The 25,631-nt window shown below is 36.5% G+C and overlaps 2 protein-coding genes across 6 annotated transcripts in view; one reads left to right on the top strand and one right to left on the bottom strand.

Moving 5' to 3' along the window:
- Window positions 1-8,850, top strand: METTL5 (methyltransferase 5, N6-adenosine). 2 transcript variants are annotated; one of them, XM_087919975.1, is made up of 9 exons: window positions 1-148; window positions 1,072-1,276; window positions 2,170-2,287; window positions 2,905-3,019; window positions 4,314-4,495; window positions 5,929-6,011; window positions 6,365-6,416; window positions 6,878-6,927; window positions 8,731-8,850. In XM_087919975.1, exons 3-9 carry the CDS (start codon window positions 2,179-2,181, stop codon window positions 8,797-8,799), a joined length of 660 nt encoding a protein of 219 aa, XP_087776101.1. In that variant the 5' UTR covers window positions 1-148; window positions 1,072-1,276; window positions 2,170-2,178; the 3' UTR covers window positions 8,800-8,850. The 2 variants fall into 2 exon arrangements, with proteins under 2 accessions (XP_087776101.1, XP_026552865.1); XM_026697080.2 differs by lacking the exon at window positions 1-148 and having other exon boundaries at window positions 1,251-1,628.
- SSB (small RNA binding exonuclease protection factor La) overlaps window positions 8,403-25,631 on the bottom strand; it is a 22,370-nt gene continuing 5,141 nt past the window's right edge. For all 4 annotated transcript variants that reach the window (XM_026697076.2, XM_087919973.1, XM_026697077.2 and 1 more), the window contains exons 2-12: window positions 24,711-24,785; window positions 23,491-23,594; window positions 20,028-20,202; window positions 18,358-18,465; window positions 18,162-18,262; window positions 16,498-16,569; window positions 16,370-16,412; window positions 14,140-14,280; window positions 13,251-13,437; window positions 9,425-9,553; window positions 8,403-8,940 (exon numbers count right to left, since the gene is read on the bottom strand). In XM_026697076.2, coding sequence (XP_026552861.1) covers window positions 8,840-8,940; window positions 9,425-9,553; window positions 13,251-13,437; window positions 14,140-14,280; window positions 16,370-16,412; window positions 16,498-16,569; window positions 18,162-18,262; window positions 18,358-18,465; window positions 20,028-20,202; window positions 23,491-23,594; window positions 24,711-24,776 — 1,227 coding nt within the window. In that variant the 5' untranslated portion in view covers window positions 24,777-24,785 and the 3' untranslated portion in view covers window positions 8,403-8,839. The remainder of the gene's footprint in view (window positions 8,941-9,424; window positions 9,554-13,250; window positions 13,438-14,139; window positions 14,281-16,369; window positions 16,413-16,497; window positions 16,570-18,161; window positions 18,263-18,357; window positions 18,466-20,027; window positions 20,203-23,490; window positions 23,595-24,710; window positions 24,786-25,631) is intronic.

Below are 25,631 nucleotides of genomic sequence, written 5' to 3' on the forward strand. Positions count from 1 at the left end.
GTCATCACAGAGATTCGGGGAAACCGAGAGCTGCAATCTCCGAGTGCTTGTTCAAGGAGTGAACTTGCTTGCTCCTTGAGCAGACTTTAATCCGCGTGGAAAGGGGCGCTGTGCGCAGGACCTCGAGCGGCACTTTTCTCGCGACCAGGTTCTTCTGCCCACCTTCGTTTAATGAACGCGATCCTATTAGGCACTGATTATGGCTGGGTGGAAACGTAAAGGAAGCAGGACCAGAAGCTCTTAGGGATGAAGCAGGGCACTTCTCCAGTCCTTCTTACATAGCAAGCTGTTGCTAAACAGTCAACTAGCAGGCACTTTAGTGTAAGAATCTTTCCGATCGGAAACTTTCTCAGTGCCAAAGGAACAAATGTCATCAATTTCTAATGAAGGAAGAGAAAACTGCCTATTACACACCTACAGAGCAAGAGTTTTTTTTTCCTTAGACAAGTTCCACTGCACTTTGATGCTGTGTGCATAAAACGCACAGGGAAAGCCAAAGAATGTGGCTTTGCAAGACAAGCCTTGATGAGGCGAGCAGGAAATAAAATGCATAATCTTAGGGCAAATGGAAATGGCACCCGTGAAAAATAAACAGTTGCTTAAAGCGTTCGTCTAGGAGTCGAAAATGACTTGATGGCACAGAAGGCGTCAATAACCCTAGAACAGTAATTATTGCAGGTTCAGTGTTGTTTGATGTTCAGATAAGTTTACGAACATAATCGTATGCAGATGACTCACATTTAAATGGAAGGATTTTTCTAGGGATTGAGACGGATCGAACAGAGTAGAATCGATTCAAACCTGCGAGACCATGGAAAGTACTCACCCCATTATGGTATACTGAATGGTCAGAAATGGGATTGGGTCTCCTGCTTGGGCGCGGGGGTTGGACTAGATGAGCCACAATGTCCCTTCCGTTATTCTGTTACTGTACATTTATATGTAAGTAAAATCTTACTGCTGGGCATTGCGGGATTTATTTCTCGAAATATCCGGGGAGATAAAGGATAATCGCATGACATAAACAATCCACAGAAACCGAACTTCTTTAAAACTTTTTTTTCCTCCCAGGTAGACGTGTCCAAATTGAGATCCCATCAGCGTCTGTTCTTTTCTGTTTCCAGGATTTCCAGAGTAATGGACCTGGGAAAACGGCTCCTTGTGCTGTTTTCTGGGTAGGAACTGAAGGCACGGAACTTTGTTTCCTTTGTTTGGGGGTTGACTTAAGTTCCTGCACAAAGCGGAAATGCGTGATCGCTGAGAAAAAAGCAGAGAGGTAAAAGCGTTTTCTATGTTTCCAGGAGGTGTAGGTTCGAGGAGATCGTGCGATTATTTGTATAAATAATTTATCTACTTGGATAAACAGACAAAATAGTTAATTTAGTTTTCCTCCTGTAGAAGGATGCTCTGCAAATTTATCCCAGAATTAATGGAAACTCGGGAAAAAACAATCGGGAAATTATTTGCTTATGTCCATTAAGACACTTGGAGTCTAGAGTTCGACTGGAAAGAGACTTGGTGGATACAATAATCTTTCTCAGCATTAACTTCAGTTCATAAACTCAGAAGTATGAAGTTGTATCTACCTCCTTCCCCCAATTCTTTCCATTCATGTCCATCTGAAGAATGTAAGGTCGTTACTTTGGAACATTTTAAATTTTCCTAAATATTCTATCATATAGTTTTTCCGTTTTTATTTATTTTATTTTTATTTAATGGATTTGTAATCTGTTTTTCTGCAATGTTTAAAGTTAAGCTACACTAAATTTGGAGCATAAAAATTAACAGATTTTTTTCCTCTAGTCTGGTTTCACATTTCAAAAATGTTGGTATAAATTTGGTTTAGTCTGTTGTATTAATAATATAGCTATTATGATTTGTGGAGCATAATTAATGGCTTAATGTAATGCAAATCCAGATGATTAGTCTGTTGTAATATGAACCAATTCATTTGTTGGATACTATTTTTTCATCCAAGGGAGATGGGGGGGTTAACAATTATGATATATAAATGGTGAGTTTTCTTGTATTTTAAATTGTATGCCTCAGATTTTTAAAAAAAACATTTTTATTGAGATACAAAGGGCAGTAAAATAGATTAGGAAATAAGCATTAATATTTGAATGTATGTATCCATTCATTCCCTTTATAACTGATTATAAATCTCAGATTCCAAGCATGAAAAAGTTAAAACTTAAAGAACTTGAGAGTTGTTTGCAACAAGTTGATGTCTTTGAGAATCCAAAACTCCTGCTTGAACAATATCCGACACGGCCACATATTGCAGGTAAAATTTTATCTTCTCTCTGTCATGTATTGGTCTACTGTACAAATTCTAACAGCTAATTTTAAATAACATTAAATTATGTGTTCTTTATGTAATAATAATAACAATAACAACAATAATGATAATAATAGTTTTACTCCAAGAATTTTAGAAGTTGGGAATTTAATATTCTGCCAAAAGTTTAAGTAATAAAGTCTCCTGTATAACGAATGCTTATTAAGTTTATTTGTTAAGTTCTTAGATTCTCCCCTATAATTTTTCTACCTGTAAAAATCAGTACTTGAGTTAAAAATTATAATATGAGCTCAGTGGAATAACAGATATTGTTCTCAATATAGATGTTTAGATTTAAGGAGGACCTTTCCTTGGAAGCCTTGGCATTTCACTTATGTGAGCCACTTGAGTTTGTTTTTATTTGCCTTTTAGACATATTGTAGCCATCTGAGTAGGTGTTATATTACATTACTGTTATAAATTTTGCTGATATGTTAATTTGTGGATGAATAAAAATAAAACGCTGCTTGAATGTGGAACTAGAGCAGATTTTTATTCATCCCAGTTTGTTTAGTATAGTTTGCATTTGCTCTGAACCTGTTGCCTATATCTTTATTCTCTAGCATGTATGCTTTATACAATTCATAATACATTTGATGATATTGAAAACAAGATTGTGGCAGATCTTGGGTGTGGTTGTGGCATACTGAGCATTGGAAGTGCCATGTTGGGAGCAGGGTAAGAAATCTCATTTTCTTATTGCTTTTTTAATATTAAACTAAATGAGGAAGGATGAAAACCAAGGATACTTCAGAACAAAGAATGTGAAAACAAAGAGCCATATCTCTAAATAAGTCCATCTAAATCAGGGGTGTCAAACTCACGTCATGGCGGTGTCACGTGATGTATTGGGAGTTTTTTTCCCTTCACTAAAACGGGCATGGGTGTGGCCAGCGTGTGACGCATCCAGCCCCGTGGGCCGGGAGTTTGACAGCCCTGATCTAAACAGTACTGGTAGCTTTAGAAAGTTGGTTGCATGTTTTTAATTCGTCATGAGTAAAACTAATCACAATCAGATCACTGGGATATCCCTGGGCTGTAAACTAAACTGTGAAGTTAAAAAAAAAAACATCCTGGAATAAAGCAAAGGTAATGACAAGCCACTACTACATTGCCACCAAGAAGAGCTACATGGTTATAACAGTCAAATTGGATCTTTGCCATTCAGTTGAACTACAGGTAGTTCTTGCTTAACAACTGGTTGCTTAGTGACCATTCGAAGTTAAGACAAATCTCCCTGAGCTCAACTTAGTTCCAGAGGTCTGACGGCCTGATACAAACAAACATCTGCATCAAATAATCATATTTTTAGTGCTTGACAACTGGATTGCATTGATGGTCATTTGCAACATGCCAGTCTCACAAATGCAATTTTTGGTAGTTTTTGCTGTTTTCTGATACTGGGTTTTGGCAATAAAATAAAATAAAATCCCATTGAAGAAACCAATGGCTGTGACATTTGTTTAACAACTTAGGCTGTAAAATCAGGCACAGGTCCATGCCTGTGCCTGATTTCACACTTCACACTGACATCGCGCTTAATGACTTCGATGAATTATGACAGTAATTTTGATAAGTCAGGGACTACTTGTACTGTAAATACAGATTTATTAGACACATTTTCACCATAATTAAGAATGCAGTGTAGTTACTCGTATTATTTTAAACAGAATGTGCATCTAAAACACGTTGCTAGGTTAAGTTACTCCATATTTCAAACTTTTATAATATCTGCTACTGAAATAGCATCACATGAAAAATCATTCAAAGATGAAATCGCATTGAAAATTCATTCAAAATTTATAAAACTGACATTTAGAAATCTAATAATTCATTTTTCCTTTAAGAAAAAAAATCAAAATCACAACTGATCTAGTATTAAAATTATTAAACATTGATGTTTAGCAGTAGGTTGTTGACATTTTTAAAGTAATATGTACTGCTGTAATTCTCTTAATTTTATTTTTCCCAGGTTATGTATAGGATTTGATATAGATGCCAATGCACTGGAGGTATTTAATAGGAATGCTGAAGAATTTGACCTCACAAACGTTGACATGATTCAGTGCAATGTATGTTCTTTGCTTGACAAAATGTCCAAAACATTTGATACAATTATTATGAATCCTCCTTTTGGAACTAAGCACAATAAAGGTTAGCCATTTTTTCCTTGAATGGGAGTGAACTACCTGAAAAAGTTATCTAATTTTATTTATTTTTACAGCATTTCCTTACTGCCACAGTGAATCAGTAATTCCTTTTCTCTTAGCTGCCATTGATGTCTTTCACCTCAGGCATAATATAAACATTCTTCATCTCTACCTTAAATTCTCTGTGCTGGATTTGTTACATTCTGTGGTTCATAGTAAGCAAGGTTAATTTATATCTTATAATTTTTTTTAGATTGTTCTACCAGTCGTCCATAAATTCAATTCCTTTATGTTCCTACTTTTAATCTGTCTTAAAACAAGTATAACTTAGAAATAGCTTTCATTTTATAAGCATATTTCTACCATTACGTAACAGATTTTCTTAAATTACATTACTTGGTAATATACAATTCATGATTTTTCAAATCCTGCAATCGCAAGACATTTATTATATAAGAATACGATTTTACTGGAACTTTCATTGAAAAAATGGAACAGAAGTATGTTTCCCAGTCCAACAAATTTTAGGACTGTGTATTCCATTCTATATTTAAGGCAAAAGGGTTTGTTATTTTAGCACATGCTAGATAATTATTAAACCACTTATGTATTAAGTACATTTATTTGTGAGATAATTAAAAATATCTGACAGAAATCAAACCTTGATGTTAGAACTTTAATTCAGTATAAGAATTAGTTGAAGCAATATATCTAAACAAAGGTGGTTACATAACACAAACACCTGCATTGTTTAAACTGATTAAACATTAAAACATGCTAATCAGGAATGCTTAAAAATAAATTTCAATTTTCTGTCTGTTGGAAACAGGGGAAGTACTGAATGTTTAATACCGGTAGTGACTTCAAAGTTAACAGCAGCACTAAAAAAAAGTGACTTATCACCTTTTTTCACTTATGACTGTTGCAGCATCCCCTGGTCACATGATCAGAATTTAGACAGTTGGCAACTGACTCATATTTATGACCGTTGGAATGTCCTGGGGTCATATGATCGCCTTTTGAAACCTGTCAAGCAAAATCAATACGGAAGCCAGATTCACTTAACAACTTAATTTAACAAGTGCAGTGATTCACTTAACAACTGTGGCAAGAAAGGTCGTAAAATGGGGAAAACTCGCTTCACAACCATCTGGCTTAGCAACATAACTTTTGGGCTCAGTTGTAATCGCAAGATAAGGACTACCTTAGTACTTAAATCAATTAGGCACCTACTAGTGAAATTAAAACGTATTCTCCAACCTAGGTAACCATTATCAACCTAGTGCAACCATTATCAAGCTTTTCTTAACACTAGCAAGACAACTTTATTTCTGCAGGTGATACTGCTCAAGGCTGCTGAGATATTTAGAAATTCAGGAGAAATAATAACTAAGTGTGTCTGAGTAAAAGAGGCTTAAAACTCTTTATTTTTAATAGGTATGGATATGGCTTTTCTCAAAACAGCTGTGCAAATGGCAAGAATAGCTGTGTATTCCTTACACAAAACATCAACTCGACAAGTAAGTCTAAAGATTGTGCTGATACCCATCCTTGTATGAAACAGTAAAATTAAAATTTTTGGATGTTCTAGAATCATAAGATGCTGAAATCAGGTATCATGTAATAAATAGTCTAAGACATTTTATTAACACCATATTCCAGATGTATTAGAATTAAACTTTCATAATATCTATCAGTTTGTGCAAAATCTAGTTTAGTTTTCAATGTTAGTATAAAAAAACTCTTGAAAATTTATTCAGGGAGATCACCATCATCAGACGATAGATAGATAGATAGATAGATAGATAGATAGATAGATAGATAGATCAAAACCAAGAAAACCTCTAATATCTTGCATTCCTTCCATGCTCAGCATATTCAGAAAAAAGCAGATGAATGGAATATAGGGATGGAAGTTTTAGCAGGTAAGAATAAGTTATTATTAAATTCAGTTTAAAGGCACACAAAGTTCCCATTTAAATATTAAGACTATCTTTATATAGGATACCAAATACCTTTACAGGACCTGTCTTAAATAGCATAAAATATATTTACTTTTAATCATTTTATACTATTGTTTCACAGCAGTTGTTTCCCTCGTGCTTTTTAAAACATGCAGATCCAAAACTATTGTGAAAATAATTTTATAATGGTATCTTAAATATAGGTTGTATTTGCATTATATATGGTAAGTTGATCTGATTGAACTGTTGCTACTCAACCAGACACAAGATAGTTTTATGTAATCGTAAGCATATCCAATAACCCAGTATCAGATATTCAAATCATACATGTGTTAACTGTTTCCAGCTAATATATTTCATCACTTCTCAAATATGTTTATGATTTTCCATTACAGCTTAAATTCTTTTTAATTCACTTTTAGAATTGAAATATGACCTACCAGCATCATATAAATTCCACAAGAAAAAATCAGTAAGTACTAGGCTACTTTTAATTCAGAGTAAACCTATTCATTTGTTGCTAAATAACTGAGCTGTATGCTAATGATCGTAGACAAAAATGTTTCAATTTGAACTATATACATATAACCTGGTATTGAAAACAAAACTGAAGATCTAAACAAAAGGGAGCAGAAACATATTTAATTTCTAGAGCCATAGGAATCCCTTATCCCTTATCTTCAAAAGAGTGCTGATGCAATCAAATGTGTGGCTCCTAATCTTTCAATGACAGGTTGATGTGTTATATGACAGACAGGGAAGACTTATGTTTTATCAGAGAAGAAGATATACTAACCTTGTAAAAGGAATGCAAAGAGATGCTTAATAAAAAATGCTAGGAGAATCGTGCAGATTTCCCTGTTGTAAAATTACTGCCTATCCATATGGGTAGAATTATTAGAATGCAGTAGCATCTTTTATTTGCAAAGGCACTCACCCTTGAAAGAAAATGGTATTACTAGTTTAAGTTAGACTGTACCAAACCAATTCACATAAATAGAATGTAAAATTCTGTGATTGGGGCTGTGCGGGATTTTAGTACATAAAGTTAAAAAAAGATGCTTTGGAGTGTGCAGGAACACACATTTAGCACATATCTAAAACTCCTTAAATCAAATTCACATTTTCTTGAGATCTTGTGCCAAGCAACTGTGTGATCACAGGAAAAACCTACAACTATATTAAGCATTTGCAGACAGGTATAAACTGAGCATCTATATAAATTCCAAATTCATTTCACCTTCAAACTGAAAGGCCTATGCAACCTTTCTGTTTAGCACATACGTTCCATTCTACTTGCATTGTCACTATTAACTGTTTAGCTAAAAACAGTAAACAAGCAAAACAAAATACAGTATTTCTAGATTCGTCGTCCTCAATAGTACAGAAAGAGTATCTGCAAGATAGGAAGCATCCTTTTTTTCTGTTTTAATTTGCTTTTTGTCTATCATTAGTAGTTGAGAACAAAAATAATATGGATCTAGCTATTTGGTTAAGACAGGTTCACCCCACAAATCCAAGAAGATGGATCACAATTATAATAAACTGCCAAATTAGCACATTTACTCATGGAGGGTATGCATGTTTGAAATTAAAACTAAATGAGATTTTCCAAATGTAGAGAAGCATAGAATTGATGGACATCTTTTGTTCATAATACATTACAATACTATGTTTTTAGGGTCTCCCTGAAATAAAAGTTATGGGCAGGGTGTATTCATGATTGGCTTTACTAGATCAAATTCCCCTGTTCGTTCATCACATAATGTAATCCATTTTGGATTTTGCTATACAACAAGTAGAAGCTATGTTAAGACACCTTTGCCCTAAAACCTAAAGCAACATCTATTTATTGGAGCAGACAGTTTCTGTCATTGTCATACAAAGAAAAGTATTAGATTTTGAGAAAATTCTGTTGCAGCACTGAAGACAAGTACAAAATCAGAGTTAGGTGCTCATGGTAACTCTACATAGTTGTTTTATTTATAGATTTTTTTTCTTCCAATAGACGAAAGGTAGCAATACAATTTGATACATCTGTAACTGAACACAAAGATTCACAAAATTTTAATACACAAGATACTGATACTTATTTGTTATATGGTACTGAATAAAAGTTTTGTACATAACAGATATTAGGATATAGTTCAGTTTCTTCAGCCTTTTCTTTCAGCCTAATTATAGGCTCATCAGATATTTTTTTAAAACTGCATGTTAAATCAGCCACTATTCCAAGAAAGAATCTCAAAAGGTAACTTTCTTCTTTGTCTTACAGGTAGACATCAAAGTAGATTTTATCAGATTCTCTTGTGAAAACAAAAAGATGGATGGAGGAATGACTTAAATGTATTGAAACAATAAAAATTAAATTGGTTTTTGAAGTATTACAACTGAATTCCAGCACCATTTTCTGTTTTTAGCTGTTTGGCAGCTGGCTCTTCTTGCTCGTCTTCTTCAAGCGATCTTTTCTTGGGACTTGCTGATCCTGTAAAATTGAGATTTCAGTCATGGTGGGCCACAACAATCACAATCAGACCTACAGTAGTAAGTCAAGTAATATCAAGCTGATTGATATTATATTAAATGATGCCATAGTCATTTAATTTAGTCTCTTCCTCGGAACAAATTTGAGAGAACCACTTAAGGAATAGATACACCAATCTCATACTATGCATGGTGAATCTATCCATGGATGTGAAACTCAGCTTTCCATTCTGATTCATCATTTCTGCAAAATGTGTAAACTCCAAAAAGAATGCTGCAGACCTAAAATAATGGTCCTGAATACTACAAACAGTTCTTGCTGGCAAGTTTCCAATAGCCTACACAATTCTGTTTTGGGGAGCAGAGTTACAAATAGCTAACAAAGATTAACACAGAAACTTCGACAATAACTTAATAGCAACTTTTCAGCACACCACCATGGTGCCTGTACATTTTTGTATCTTGTTCCACAAAGATAAAATCACCTGTGATATTTGCATCTTCACCCTCCTCTTCATCTTCACTTTCAAATTTTGTTTTCTTGCCTTGGAATTTCACATTTTTGTCTTGTGCGTCTTGTGCTCCCTTGCCACCTTTACCTTTGCCTTTGCGTCCTGGCAAAAAAGGATATGTACAGAATTAAGATCATCACACTTTTAAGGAATTTATTCTTGGACATCTCTAAGAGGGAAGGCAATCATATAAAATAGCCCTCCTCAGTTTGGACTGTAGGTAGAACTACTGTTTCCATAATTCCCAGCCAACATGGCCAGTTAGCTGAATTTAAAGAGTAGTCCCTTATTAGTTTTCTCTTATATCAAAAGGAATGCTCACAGTGCACCATGGAAAGAGGATTTGGTGATTTCTTTTCCAATTATACATGAATAATAAAGGAACACCGATGCTTTCTGTGAACTACAGCTTATTACCGTAGATGATCTGGTATATGGATAACCCAAATTGGTCGCCTCCCATTTGTTCAGGGCATTCCTTCTGTGCATTATCCAAGCATGGAAGCTCCTATCTAGTATACAATACCTAGTGAATATAATGACTCTTCTAATAACCAGTTCATTTTAGTTTACTGAGATAACTGCTGCTCTGATAGCAATACATTATTAAGAAGGTATAAAACATGTTTTTCTATGTTATGGCAATGTAGACCATGCACTATCTGGCATGGGTTAGAGTTATGGAATTTTTCCTCTTAAAATTTGGGTATTTCTAATTGCTCCAGCTGGTGAAATGCAGGGCTCTATTAGCAAGATACTGGGATTATCAATGAAGAAGTAATTTTAGAATGAACAAAGTCTGCTCCAATGTATATCCTTCTCTAGGCATTCTACCAAACAAAATGGTTTTGAAAATGCTTGACATTTGTTGGTAGAGCTTTTGAAAAGTCCTGGAAAGATTAGTCTTTGCACCAGCAAGGCTATTCTGTTAGAAAGAAACTTATGCCTTGATCATTAGTGGCTGGATAATTTTTGAGATCTAATATCATCTGAACCAATGTAGAGCTATTAAGATTACCGATATCAGACATTAGTCGATTCAGATTTACTTTATTCTCAAAAAAAAAAACAATGGCTGTGGGGAAGCAGGACTATGGCAGTTTAGTGGACATGTTGATGTGAGAGGCTTGTTTTTCCTTTTCTTGAAACCACTAAACAATTCTGAGATTTATGAAAGGGGGTTTATAGGAAAACCCCACTTTCTCGGTGATGTGTGGAAATAGTTGTTTATATTTCAATCAAATGCGTTTGATTGCTATCATGGATTGGTAACAAGACTTTTCTAGAAGCTACAAAGGGAGAAGTGGTTACAGTCACATTTTAATATAAAAAATCCTGAGGGCTAGATGTAAATAAAAATTGTTCCAACATCTTTGTTGGGTCAACTGAAGAACATGCTCACATCAACCATGTATCTAAAAATGGAAGGAACCTTTAAAAATGAAAATGTACAACTTGAACAAATCCAAACAGATTCACAAACCCAAGTGATGTCTCTGTAATGAAAAAGCTTTTGTAGGTAAAGAATTGACCAATTTTCAATGAATGGAGAATACAATATATGAGAATGCAGATATGGGTCACCAGTGGCAGAATTAGTGGCAAGCCACAAATCCATTTTTTTCCCTGTCGTACCATAAGGAATCAGGTGTGGGCTAGGCTGCTCTTTTAAAAAAAAATGTGAATTAGCTCTCCTAGTAATCTAGTTTGTGAAAGAAATTCTACAGTTCTTTCCTGCATGAGATTATTACCAAGAATTTGATGTTCTACACTGAAGCTTTCATTCATGCCTATAATATATTGGCAGGAAAAAAAAGTCTTAATCCCACTGGAAGTTCCATAGCACTAAAATTTGTTCCATCAAATGTCTGAAAGAGCATTGATAATGGAGAACGCATTAAATCTTGCAAGACCTTAATTAGAAACAGCTTTAGAGCAATTCAGTAACATCCTGAAAAGGGAGAGGAAAAATTCCAGTTTGCTATCTAAGCCTTTTTTGTGAATGGCTCTAATGCACATCCTAAAAGTATATCAGAAAAGGTTTAATTGTTAGCAAAAACTGGAGGACAGACGAGATCAAAGGATAGGCGCCACATCTCGATTCAAATTAGCAGGAGCAACTAGATGGGCAGCGAATTAGTTTTATTGTACTTGAATCAAAAGGAAATCCAATGGAAAGCCAAATGGGTCACTGAACACCCAGTTATGGGAAGACATATAAATGACCCCAGAAAAAAGGTGCCAGGCTTTGAATTACCATGTCGACAAGAGTTGAAATGTTAATTTATATTACTATTCCTTGTATGTTATGTCATACCCTAAATAAATAAAAGAAAAACTCAGCTGAAGCAGCTATTTTATGCAAATGCTCGTTCTCTTTATCTAGCAGCTTGGTGTTACTCTTGATAATTCCTATTTAATTAAATGATGCAAGAGACTAATAACCTTCAGTCTAAGGAAAAAGCTTTTTGGAAATATAAAAGTTGTCTCCATATTTTTTTTTGTTGTTCTCCAGTGGTCCTTTATAAAGATTTTTTTTAAAAAAAATTCCAATGGACTAAATCACATAAGTGCAGCATTTTAGTAAAAACCTGGGAAGATTTATTGGTTTGTTTGCATCCTGCCTGTATTATTTTTATAATTCAAGACTATGAAACCTGGGAAGGTCTTGAGCATAGGTCCTGTTTTTCAGCCAGAGGTTAATTCCTTCAAATAGCTACTCTACAGAACAGTCCCTGTCAGGAAGAATTAAGGCACTAATGTCATTGTATCCCGATTTTGAATGCGATGTTTGGATCTTTACAAATTTGCCCAACAGAATCATTCTTCTTGGCAGTATAAGAAATACAAAGAAAGAAAAATCTGATAGCCTCTTTTTAAAAGCAAAAGCAAAAGAAGGCTCTGAAAATCATTTTTTTAAAAAGATGTTAGGATAGTTTATTGAGAAAAAGAGGCTTGACAAAGAAAAATTCTATGGGGACAAAAAGACCTTTTAATCATAGAGAAAAAAGATAGGAAAGAACACCAGAAAAATCTTCCTGGAAAAAAAATCAAAAAGATAAAATACAGAATTCTCTGTCTTCAAAGGAAGGGAGTAGATGTAATTCAACTTTAGTGTTTACTTAAAGAGTGCCTGCGTTAGTTTCCCCATTTGGTTACAAAGAGATCAAGAAATTCCCATACAATTCTGAACCAGTTTCAGGATTTGAAGTGTGCAAACCTGCCCTGGCATGCATTCCCTCCCTTTTCTAAACTCTAATGCAGAGATGGGCAATCTTTTGGCCAGAAAATAGATATACTCTTGAGGGCTAAGTGATGATATCACCAGAAGGCTATTGTCTGAAATGTTTATCTGTTTTTAAAGGGAAGAGGTATTTAAAACCAAACGCCAACCAGAGGCTTTTTAATGTCTTGATTTAGCATTAAAAAAAAATCTGGCTTGCTGGTCAAGGATTACCTCCTTCCGTGCCACAGAGCCAGGCTACTCAAAAGCAAAGCCTTTGGCTGGGCTACAGAGCATTTTCCCCATTTTTCCCTCAGCCCAAGAACAGTTGGTCTTCTAGGACTCTCCTTCCTTTCCTTGCCACCACTGTGGACAGGCAGCTCTCGGGGCTTGTCCTGTATGCGTATAAATCTGGCCCTTTCCAGAGCCACTGAAGACAAACGGAGCCTTCTTCCTAACACACGAAGATGGGCTCACTAGATCAGAACTCCTCTCCGAAGAGAACAGTCGATTTCAACAATTTTAACTTCCAGGAAAGATTAAATGATAAGTAAATGCCTTAAAGGAACAAATCACCTTTTCCTCTTTTTTTGTTTAACAGCTCCTGCTGGCTCTCCATGATTTTCTTCAGTGCTTCTTTGGCCACATCTCCTTCAAGCACTTCCCACGTGACATCTTTCTCTCGCAATTGTAATTTCCCATTATTTGCTTCTTTGGCTTTATCCAGCGCACCTTTAGCGCTGCTCTTGAACAGGATGATACCCTGTATACAGAAATATAATTTGAATCACTGCAGGCACCATCCAGCCATTTTCGTCCTCACAGTGGGACATTTGCAATGGACAATTTCCCAGGCAATAGGATAGTTCTGAACCCCTATTTGGCTGCTTCCAACCATCAGCCAGAAAATAGCATCTTCCTAGAGATTTACAGCTTGAAGCAACAGTGATTGTGAATTAAGCTTCATCTTACTCAATGGAACCGAATATGTATATAACTCATTTGGGGGACAGATGACTGTCTTAGGATATTCTTTGACAAATGCTGAAAGCAGAAGCTGCAGAAAGCAACATACAATCTGAACATTTCTCCCTTGTCCTTGAGACACTTGCTCCTCTGACTACAAGAAGAAATTAAGCATCAAGGAATATACTGGCAGGGAACAAATTGTTGCAGTGAGCAACTTATCTAGGATCTAGAATTTACAAGGCCATCGTTGTTTAGCAAGCAGGAACGTCATTTGTGTACTGTAGTATTACTAGGAATTACTTCCCTAGTGAATAGTTTTTTCCATTAAGATTTTTGCCATTAACACACTTTTTACCAGTAAATTTAAGGCAGATGAACAAGAATAGTAAAATCAGTAGTCCTTGCTTCAAATTATGCATATTTAGCCCCCAAAACAGTGTGCCATCTATTTGCTTAACGTTTTATCATTTAGAAATACCAGAGTAACCCTTCTGACCTCTTTTGCACCCCTGACAAAGTCTATCCACTTGATTTCACCATGATTTGAAAAAACAGCATGGAGGTCTTCTCGACAAGTATGATCTTCCAAGTCACCAAAAAACTTCAGCAGGCATCCCTGTTTCTCTGCCAGATATTTCTTTTGAATACAAAAAGAGGAAAGAATGTGTAAGATACTTTATGTCCTACATGATTTACTGGACTTGAGTAAAAAGAGTGCCCCCAGACCTTTCTAGTTTAATAAATAAAGATGTATCCAATAAAAGTATACCCTGAGGAACCATCTTGTCCCAGCCACACTGACTTGTCCCACCCGGTCAGGCAGCGAGTTATGTTACAGACCCCTTTTGTTAAAGAATGCCGATTGATGGGATCTAGGAAAAAAAGCCTTCTCGGTGGTTGTTTTCATCCTATAGAATATCTTGCCCTCGGAAGTAAAGTTGGCTCCCACTATTTCAGCTGTCTGGAAGAACGTGAAAACCCGGCTTTGCCAAATGGCATGAGGATCGAAGAGAAGCACACAACCCTGGGGTTGGCTGGTGGCTTGAGGCTGCTCTCGCTGTTTTTAAATCGTCTTTTTTAATTTTGCTCTTATTTTTCAGATTTTTAATTTTTTTAAACTATTTCCTTTACATGGATTTATCGTACCTATAAACTGCCTGTCTGGATAGTGAGATGAGTGGTATCTAAATTTGATACAAGGTTCTCTACCAAGTGAGGTGAATCCTAGGGAACCTACTGTCCTACCTACTGGGAAAGTGGTCTGGAGGTGTGTGGAAGTGGGTTCTCAAAGAGCTGGTTCATTTCTCCAGATATTCCACATTCCAAATCCCATAGAAGATAGCACAAACAACCCTGGTTTGTTTTACAGTGTTTTTATGGATATTCACATTGCCCATTTTTATGAATATTCACATTGAATATTCAACATAGCTACTTTCTCTAGGTGATGCGCTTCATCCTTGCTTGATAATGAAAACAAAATACTGTATGCAGTAGATCCATTGAAATAACACTGTATTCATCCCATGAAGATTTAGCTAGCAGTAGCGCTTAGACTTATGTACCGCTTCACAGTGCTTTACAGCCTTAAGCGGTTTACAGCGTCAGCATATTGCTCCCAACAATATGGCTCATTTTACCGGCCTTGGAAAGATGGAAGGGAAGGCTTGAACCTGGTGAGACTCGAACTGCCAACTTGTAGGTAGCTGACAGTCAACAGAAGTAGCTTGCAGTGCTGCATTTTAATCACTGTGCCACCATGGCTCATTTAATATTTATGAAACATTCCTCTGCCTGAAGGTTTGGTTCTTAACCTTGGATCTCCCAACTGTTAGAATAGAATCCCAATGATCATCTTTGATAATACGAATTGAAGACCCACAACATTTGAAGACTTAATCTTGGGAACCATTGCTCTAAAAGACTGGAAAAAATACTTTACATCATCAACTTATATTCTAAGATTTTGGCAGTATGGGAGCAGAACCAGTGGTTTTGTTTAGCATAAGGTATGGCTATTACTCAAAGGCGCAATAAGGTACAAATGAAAATGAACATGTTTTACAGTTCAGTAGTTCTTGGGAAATAGAGTTTTCGGCATTAAGTCTCTTTCAAATTTGAAGTAGTAAAGGTTGTCTTCAGCCTTCCCAACCTGGCATTTTTCAGATAAATTATAGCAAACATTCATTAGCGTTTTATGCAACATACTTTTTATACAGCATGGACAATGTAGCTCAACTGTTTCTGGGTGCTCATTTGGGAAAGACAGTCTTATTCATATACCTACATACATTCTATGAGCCTTTGCAAGAGATTTGGTTGCCTTTGTCAGGACAGCCTTTTCCACAGAATGGGTGAGCCAGAAACACAGGCCTGCTTCTTCTTTCATATACTTAGATACATCATAAGCCCAGTAAAAAGCTGTTATAGGCCTATTTCTAAAAGAAAATATTTGTCATGGTTCACATCTATCAAGGAGGTTCACTTTGTTGGAGAATTGCACTGGGTACCTCCTCCAGGGTACATGTTTTAGAATTGAGCCTGGTATCAGTAAGGAGTAAACACATAACCATTAAAGGCTGTTGATTTGAAGTATCCAGCTGAATTTTTTCCATTTGCCTTAATTTCAGGAAATCAGATGGAGCAATTTCCTCTTTATTTTACCACTGAAGCATGGAAAATGTAGCCAGAATGGACTATAGTCAGTGAAATCAAAGGGAATGTACCATTTCTGCTTCTTCTGCATGTTTCTGTTTCTCTTCCTTCTCCCTGTTATAAAAAGAAGGAAAAGTCAGATAACAAAACTCCGGCACAAAAGCTGAAAGTTCATTTCACAGTTGACATTGCAACTTACAGTTTAGCCTTTGCTTTTGCTTCCAGTTTATTCCTTTTCTTCTCATCATTCTTTTTGGCAAAATAATCTTCCCTGCAAAGAAAATAATCCAGTTAAGCATATGCATTTGGGGTTACTACTGAAAAGTACTAAAGTACTATCAAAACTTCAGGCCACAATTTGAAAACGTTAATCAGCATTAATACTCAATCTTAGCTTAGCTGGTAACCGGTGCCAATTGCTATTGAAGTCTGACTTTAACCTGCAAATCAAATAAGGAAGTCCCCAATAAATCCCAAAGGTGCTTTTTCAAGAGGCAACTGGACTTTCTGGTTTTTCTTCGAAGGCTTTCGCTTCTCATCCAAGAAGTTTCTTCAGCTGAGCTCTTTGGATGAGAAGCAAAACCCCTTCAAAGAAAAAACAGAAAGTCCAGTTGCCTCTTGAAAAAAAGCATCTTTGGGACAACCATGACCTGGATGACTGAGAATCTCCCTAGACATTTAACTCAATAAATCCTTGTTCAGTAAAAGATTCTGACCCGGAGGAACTTGTTCATTCAAGACCCCGCCCCCACCCATGCCGTGAATCTGTTATAAAGTTTAAAAAATAGAAAAATAATATCTGAAAGGAAACTGGAGAGATTATATGACCTCAAATGATTCAAAGCCTCTCAGTTGAGATCTTCTCCTTTTAAGATAATTCAAGTGAAGAGATAAGGAGGTCCAAAAGAAAGAAAGGTTGAGGAAAAAATAGATATCCCCATCCATGTCTATTTGCAGATTCTTCAAGAGAAAAGAATCGTCAAAAGAAGAAAAGTTGGCCAACCCCACTGTATAAACTGATGGATTCTGTTTACTAGCATGCTCTCGTGTAATAGAACAACCTACATTTTTATGTATACTTGATGGAAAGAAAGGAGGTTCAGAGACAAAATATGTTCTTTAAGCTTTGCAGTATGGCACCCATTGCACCCCCTAAATCCTCTTCCCCAAAATCAAGATCCTCCTCTTTATATCGTCAGGTCAAAACTATTTCCTTCTTTAAAACTTTGTCTAAATGCAAATTCTTGGACCTTGGGCCAAGTATATTGATTTTTCTCTTCTACCTGCTTTTCTATTTTTTTAAGGGGGGGGTGCTCTACAATATTGTTCTTATAAGCATGGCCCCCACTCTAATACTCTTCTGGAAGGCACTAAAGACATGGTTGTGCCAGCGGGCCTAGGAAACTCAGAGCAGGATGGAGCCCATTAAATGGCTTGAATAAATAGGTGCTGTCACCAGGATAGAGATGGGGGTTATTATTTTATTAATTTAATATATTTTATTGTTTTATTATTTTCTTTGTTTTATTTTTATATGATGTTTTTATATGTGTGTACGCCTCCTTGAGTTGCCATGGGCAAGTAGGTGGCAACACAAATTTTCTAAAACAAATAAACAAAATAAATAAGCAGAAAATGCTTGTAACGCCATAGAATCAATGTCCCTGAGTCTTCTTCTAATGCAAGGAAAAAACTCTTAACCGTGGGAAGAAAAATGTGTAAATCCCATGCAATAACACTGTAAAATAAGAAAAATAGCATGATTTTAAAAACACGTCTTGAAGACAAAAAGTAGGCCACCCATCCAAAGACTTGCATGAAGCTCATGTCAAAGTCCAAATGCAGAACTGAAACAATACTTACTTAAAGAGCACAATCAGCTCTGTGTCCTTGTATTTTTGGTCTGGTGTCCCAACAAATTCCTTGGCAGATTCAACAGTATCAAATACAGCAAAGATGGATCCCTGGATTAAGGAAAAATAGAATGGAATCTCATCTTGGGATCCGATACAGCCTTAGGAAATTTAGAGTTAACAGAATTTGGTTTGAAGGTTATTACCTTAAATGTTTTCTGAAGTGTTCTTCTCATCTGAATGTTTTCTACTTTGCCTTTACAATCCAGCCATCCTATGATATCATCTAAAGTTGCATCTAATGGAAAACCTTTCTGAAAAATAAAAGTTTAAATAATTCTCATATTCAAGTTCAGTATTTTACAGATCTGTGCAGTGCAAGAAAAAAAATAGTTCCATTATTATATGGAAGCAAGTAAGTGCTTTTAATGAGGTTTGTTCCTCCATAATCAATTACTGAGTTGGTGTGTAAATAATTAACACAGAGCAGAAACCATACAACTTACAGCAAAGGCTTCAGATTTAAATAAAATTCACAGTTTGGAAAATTATACTTTCAACAACAATAGTAAATACTGTATACTGAAGACCAAGAGAGGTCTGCTTGGTAGGGAAAATGGAGGGGCTGCAAGTTAGACCAAAAACCTATTGTACATACCTTACTAGAACAGGGGTCCCCAACCCCAGGCAGGTGGATTAGCACCAGGCCGTGGCATGTCAGAAACCGCTCCGTGCAAAGAAGCAAAGCCCTATCCGCTCAATGCAGGCAGCAAGTAAAACTACACCCTCACCAGTTCACAGAAAAACCTCTGTGCACGGAATGGGTCCCTGGTACCCAAAAGGTTGGGGGCCGCTGTACTAGAAGGTGCAAGTTTTTTAAAGATGGGGAAATGGGCTGAAAAACTTTAAGTCAGGCAAACGATGGAAAAGGGTATATGGCACCTATGTCACGTGAAAATGATTATTTGTAATAACATACTTCTTGCCACTTTCTTAAGAGGGGGATAGAGTTGGTTATGGTAAGAGAAACATATGGGAGAAATGGAGTGCTTAATAAATGTGTGTGGTCAAACAGGAAGAGATAAAGTCAAAAATGAATGGTGGATGAATGAATGCAGAATAAATACAAAAATAGTTTGAGGTACTTTGTTCAGCTGGAGAAAATGAAAGAAGATCAAAATCCAACCAAACAAGCAGATGAAATAGGAACGGGTCATGAGAAAGGGGAAAACTAAGAAAGAATGATTAGAATTGATGAAATCCTCAAAAAAAGCAAGATGAGATTTAAAGAGCAAAAGTCAATATATAAAGCAGTGTATGAAAAGAAATGTTACAACAACAGAAAGGTATAGAGAGAGATACAGTGAATAACAGTCAGTAAAAAATAAATTTAGCTGTATTTCCTTTTCTTACATTATGCTATAAGTCCTCACTCCTTCTCTACTTTACATACTTACCTGCAAGAAACAGCATGATAGGTATGTATCTAAATATGCATACATCAAGCTAAACAATTTGAATTGTTCTTCTAATATATAATAGAGAAGCCCAGAAAAATAAGAATTTCTTTTCAGAGTGATTTTAGATTATTCTGACTGTAATTGTAAACAGAATTCTTGAGAATCTGAGATCAAAACACAGTACATTCTTTGCTGAAAATAGGACTGCTTTGTAATAACAAGCAAATTATCAGGAATCATACCAGTTACTGAAAAAGCAAAAAGTTTATTCTCAATTTATAGAGGGCTTCACTACACATCAACTAAGTAGAATTCAGAATCCTTCTTGGAGCCATTAAATAGTAAACCCTGAAAAGGTAGATTCAATCATATCAAACCTGAAATTCACAATATTCTAATACCACCATTCCACTTACAATATATACAGATCTGCTTTTAACTGCATTCTTATATTGTTCAGTAACTTCAGGCAGCGGTTTGTCTGGAGATCTTCGGATTTTAGTCCTGTCTTCACTAACTTCCATAAGTTCAGTCTTTGATTTCTTTAGTGCCCCGACTATTACATCAAAGTCTTTCGTAAGGCGATTTAGCCTACAAAACGGAAGAGAAAGAAGTTATTTTTATTATATCATTTTTGTTGCCTCAGTCAAGTGTCTTCTGACAGTCACACATCTTCTGACTTTTAAATGAAATGTGTGCAATCCCTGCAATTAATCTTCTCAACGAGGGTAGGTAGAAAAATAGAAGAGTAGTACTACATTCCCTCACACAACTTTTTCAGCAGTATATTCCAGCAATCTCACAAAAAGCTTCTCAGGTAGCAAGGTCCTGAAAGAATAATATTGATTTTTAACCATTTCTCACTCCCTTCAATGATTTTTAAATGTAAACATTTCTCAGAGGGTTTTCAAATCACATCTGCATGTGTCTTACAATAGCAGTATACAGCCTCTAGTAAACTCTGGGAAGAGAGCCAAGCTCCCATGAGAGGATAGTATAAGCTCCAGAGCTCAAAACATCAGCCAGCAACCACCTATACAGCAGAATGTTCCACCAACTTCAAGGTCAGGTCCAGATAAGCATAGGATGCATAAATGCCCTTGATTTAATTGAAGCGAAGATACAGACATCAGCTGACCCTACCCTACGTAAGATGAGGAAGAACTAGGCCAGTTACTTGGCACCCTCCCTACAGAAGACCATCACATGCAAACCTGAGGCACTTAAATCAATGGTTCCCTCAGAGACTGCTGCAACTGAGTCTCTTAATACTTTACTATCCTCTAGCTCAGGGGTCGCCAACCTTTTGGACGTCAGGGACCACCAAACTCATAATTTTAGATCACAGGGACCACTAACTGGCTCTGTGGGCATAGCCTAATTTGTGGGTGTGGCTTGGTGGTTGTGTGACTGGCTGGGCATGGCTTGTATGTAAATATTATATTTATATAAATATTGAATTTTTCATTTTACCCAAAATCAGGCAAAGCAGGCAGACAGATTGAGTTGCTCACAGAATCACAGATTCATTCAGAAATCTATCTATCAGCCATTGGCTAGCTCAGTCTGTCACATAAAATTTGCTTGCAAGCAAACTCACAAAACACCATGCATGTAAATATTCAATTTTTTATTTAAAGAGCAACTTTTACCCAAAATCAGGCAAAGCAGGCAGATTGAGTTGCTCACAGAATAATTCAGTGATCTATCTATCTGTCATCAGCTAGCTCAGTCTCTCAAATTTGCTTGCCAGCCGTTTCCTGCTTCCTAGCTAATCTAAATCTCCCGGCACAGCAGAACAGATGATGGTGGGAAAAAGGAAAAATATCAACTTAGCAGACAAGTTTGCTGGGTAAGGAGTGAGTGGGCGGGGAGAGTTCCAGCAGGCCATGTGGGCTGAGCAGCCTTGTGTTTCTGCGCAGCCTGGATTAATTGCTTTGGGGGGTTGCTCTGTGGGTGAGATTTCTCTGCGGCCCACCAAAATTTTCTCACAGCCCACTGGTTGGCAAACACTGCTCTAGCTGTCCTCCTGTTGAAAAGCTGACAAGTTCATTTTCCGAGTAGGTAACACTGCCACAAAACAAACAAAGACAATGCTGCAGCCCAACATTCATCCAAACAGGTGAAAGGAACACCAAGCTGATCGATGGGACACCACCTCTTTATGTAACCCTCCAGATGTTCACCCCACAGGTGGTATTTCCTCACAAATGAACTTTAAAAAGTGATTCTATTCATCTAATGAATGCCCCATCCACAACTTGTTATTCCTTTTTACAAATGAATCCCTTTAAAAGCAGCCCCTGAACATGTTCAACCTACTGATTCTCATCCCCAGGCTGGATTTACTTGTTCTACTTATGAAATGTCCCTCATGAGAATTAACCCAGATTCAGGAGACTGGCCAATTAACTGGCATCAGGTCTGCTCTCCATCTTCTTCCTCAGACCACAACCTACTCATCCCAAGTGTTGTTTCAACTGAGCACTTATCCAGAAACAGCACTCTAAGAGAACCAGCAAACTGACAAGTACAACTGTTAGTCCTCAACTAACAAGTTCATTTAGTAACCATTCAAAATTACAACATCACTGAGAAAAGTGACTTTCGACCATTCTTCACACTTACGACCGTTGCAGCATCCCCAGGGTCATGTGATCAAAATTCAGACCCTTGGCGGCTGACTCATGACCTTTGCCTTGTCCTGGGATCATGTGATCCCCTTTTACAACCTTCTGACAAGCAAAGTCAGTGGGGAAGCCAGATTTGCTTAACAACCATGTTACTAACTTAACAGCTGCAGTGACTCACTTAACAACCATGGCAAGAAAGGTCATAAAATGGGGCAAAACTCACTTAATGAATGTCTTACTTAGCAACATAAATTTGGGGCACAATTGTGGTCACAAGTTGAGAACTACCTGTATATCCTACTAATGATCTGTCATTTCTTGGAACATAGCTGAGTGGACTCCAAAACAAGCAGACCCAGACTTTTTAGGATATTTGTACAAATTTGATATTATCTTTTGTGCAGGAGACATGGATGTTGGGTGAATTCTCAATCCCTAATTATTTTTCTCTACTAGCTCCTGCACAACCTAGCCTCAGAGGTGACAAACCTAAGCGGGAAAGGGGGGGCTCGGTCTAGAATATTTGATAGACAAGAAAAATCCAGTTTGAAGAAATTCGTGGACTGACATGCCTTTTTTCTATTACCATCAACTTTCCCAGCATTAAACCATTCACTTCTCCAAGAGCAGCCTTCTGCATCCTACTTTAAATTGTTCCAGAAGGCCCCCTGTTCCCTTCGTAAGTTTCCTTAAATAGGCTTTTTTTTAGTATCAAAAGCACAGAAATAAAAGCCTACACTTTTATGTGAAGCAATGTAATTGCATACAATTTTTGAGATTTAAAAAGTCAAACTTCTGTACTTATATGAGAAATATATCAAATGTAGACTTTTTTTCAACTGTGTTGAAATAGAATTCTTAATAAATGTCCTCATTCCATGCAGGGAGAAAAGCTATTCATCTATATGCAAAAAAAATAAATAAAGCCAGAACAAAACTCTACTTGTGCTTTAACAAGTATTCCCCTCTGTGGGTATAATTGTTTTTAAGGAGAAAAGGCACAGGAGATACATGGCCAGATATTTCAAGTTATGCTGCAGGACAGCACACACACACATTAAAAACTGCCCATTCCCATTATTATGGCAATTAATAAACATGAATCAGTAAATAATTAAGCTGACACAATGAAAAGTGCTATTTTTCAGAGATTTAAAATCAAGTCTAGCCTAGGACACAGGTTTACTATAAAATAGGAGGAGCTCTTCTTTTCATTACGAAACTATGAGCCCACTATTAATATTACCTATTGAATTTGATTATTGTTTCTAAAGTCACCCAGCCATCATCCGTTTTCATCTTCTCTTGAAGAAACTTGTCCCGGGGTAAATTGTGGTCACCAAAGTAGTACTGTGAAATAAATAAGAATAATACAAATATCAGAAACCAAAATCTGATACTCTATTGCTTCATTTAGCAGTTATCCAGTTCTAGTTCCCTTACTGCAAAAAGCTTTTATTGCATCTTTTGCCTGTACCAGTTGGTCCTCACTTACTAACAACTCATTTAAAGTTACAACAGCACTGAAAAAGGAGACATGATCTGTCCACAAAAGTGTAATTATCATAGCATCCCCAAGATCATGATTCAGGCACTGAACTACTGGCAAGCATTTATGATGGTCCCTGTCTCCTGTGGTAATGTGACCACCATTTAGGCCTGTCACTGCCGGCATCTAACAAGCACTATCAATGGGGAAGCCAGCAGGAAGTAGAAAGTCGCTGTTATATGACATCACACTTAACAGCCCACAGTGATTCGAGTAAAGACCACTGCCAGAACTGATGTCATATGTAGGTGCAGTCGTGTAATGTTTCACTTAACAATCATACCATTCAGCCAGTCTCAACTGCAGTCAGTATGTTTGGACTACCGGTACTAGTTTAAAGATTCCTGTTCTTCTTAAAATGTAAACAGTGTCACTGAAGTAGTTATCCTAATGATTGCTTTATATTATAAAGCAGGGGTCCTCAACCCCTGGGGCCACGGTCCACTACCAGGCTGTGGCCAGTCTGGAAATGGGCTGCGTAAGTGGTGGGCTGGCATGCACACGTGCAGCGCAGCTTGACTCATGCGAGCAGCGGGCCGACACATGTACGCACCACCACTTGCGTGGGCAAGTTCCCCTCTCCCCACCCCCAAGGTTGGGGACTGCTGTTATAAAGTACTACTAGAAGAATTAAACACGGTAAAAAGTATGGATAACAAACTGAGCTATGTTATCAATTCCAATTTTTTAAAATGTAAAATTCTGATTAGAGATTGTATCCAATAGATAGTCACCTCTGGTCAATCAGTGCATATATTTACAATTTTACTGTAGGGTAGCCTTTATAGTACCTTAGCTGTAGTGTAGAACAATCTGCCCCAGTCTCATATACTTCAGATATATTGGATTATATGCCCTATTATCCAAAGCCTTACATTTGCACATTATCTTAATATGCATACCAGAAATATTCATACCTCAATCTGTTGACAAACCTTCTTTTCCAAATCAGACATATTTTCACTATCTCCGTTTTCAGCCATTTTCACTTCCTGCAATTAAAGCAATATTTAGAAACACTGCACATTCAAGCCATTAAGACCCCACTTTTTAAAGTATATCTTTAATCTTTTAGAAAAATATTTTTCAGTACATCTGCATTGCTCAAACCAGTCACATTAAAGAGAATAATTAAAGTGAAACTAAAAATGAGAATAGTATATAAAATTAGATACTGTCACACAAGAATAATCAATTTGCTGACCCAGGAAAGTATGAACCCACTGGTAAAAAATGTGCCGCATGACAAATATAATCATTTGTTAATATGACTTAGGGTGGCCTAAATGTCTATAAATATTGCAAATTAGATGTATTAAAAGAGTCAGAAACCCAATAGGTTTTTTATTTCTTTTTTTCTACTTTTTAGTATTTTAACCATTGTTAAATTTGCTTGTTTATATATTTTTTCATTCACATGTATATATAGCAACAGAGAACATACAATGGAAACTTTAATATTAAATAATTAATTTAAGATCAAAATCTCTATTACACAGGTAGTCCTTGACTTATAACATTTCGTTTAGTGAATGTTCAAAGTTACGACGATACTGAAAGTGAATTATGACCATTTTTCATAGTTACAATCTTTGCAGCATCCCCATGATCATGTGATCAAAATTCAGATGCTTGGCAAATGATTCATATTTATGACCTTAGCTATGCCCTAGGGTCATGTGATCAACTTTTGCAACCTTCTGACGAGCAAAGTGGGGAAGCCAGATTCACTTAATAACCAAGTTACCAGCTTATCAACTGCAGTGATTCACTTAACTCTGGCAAGAAAAGTCATAAAATGGGGCAAAAGTCACAATGTCTCAACAGAATTTTTGTTG

The sequence above is a fragment of the Pseudonaja textilis genome, chromosome 1 (assembly GCF_049901715.1).
Source record: "Pseudonaja textilis isolate UNSWEBS1 chromosome 1, rPseTex1.2, whole genome shotgun sequence".
Taxonomy (NCBI): domain Eukaryota; kingdom Metazoa; phylum Chordata; class Lepidosauria; order Squamata; family Elapidae; genus Pseudonaja; species Pseudonaja textilis.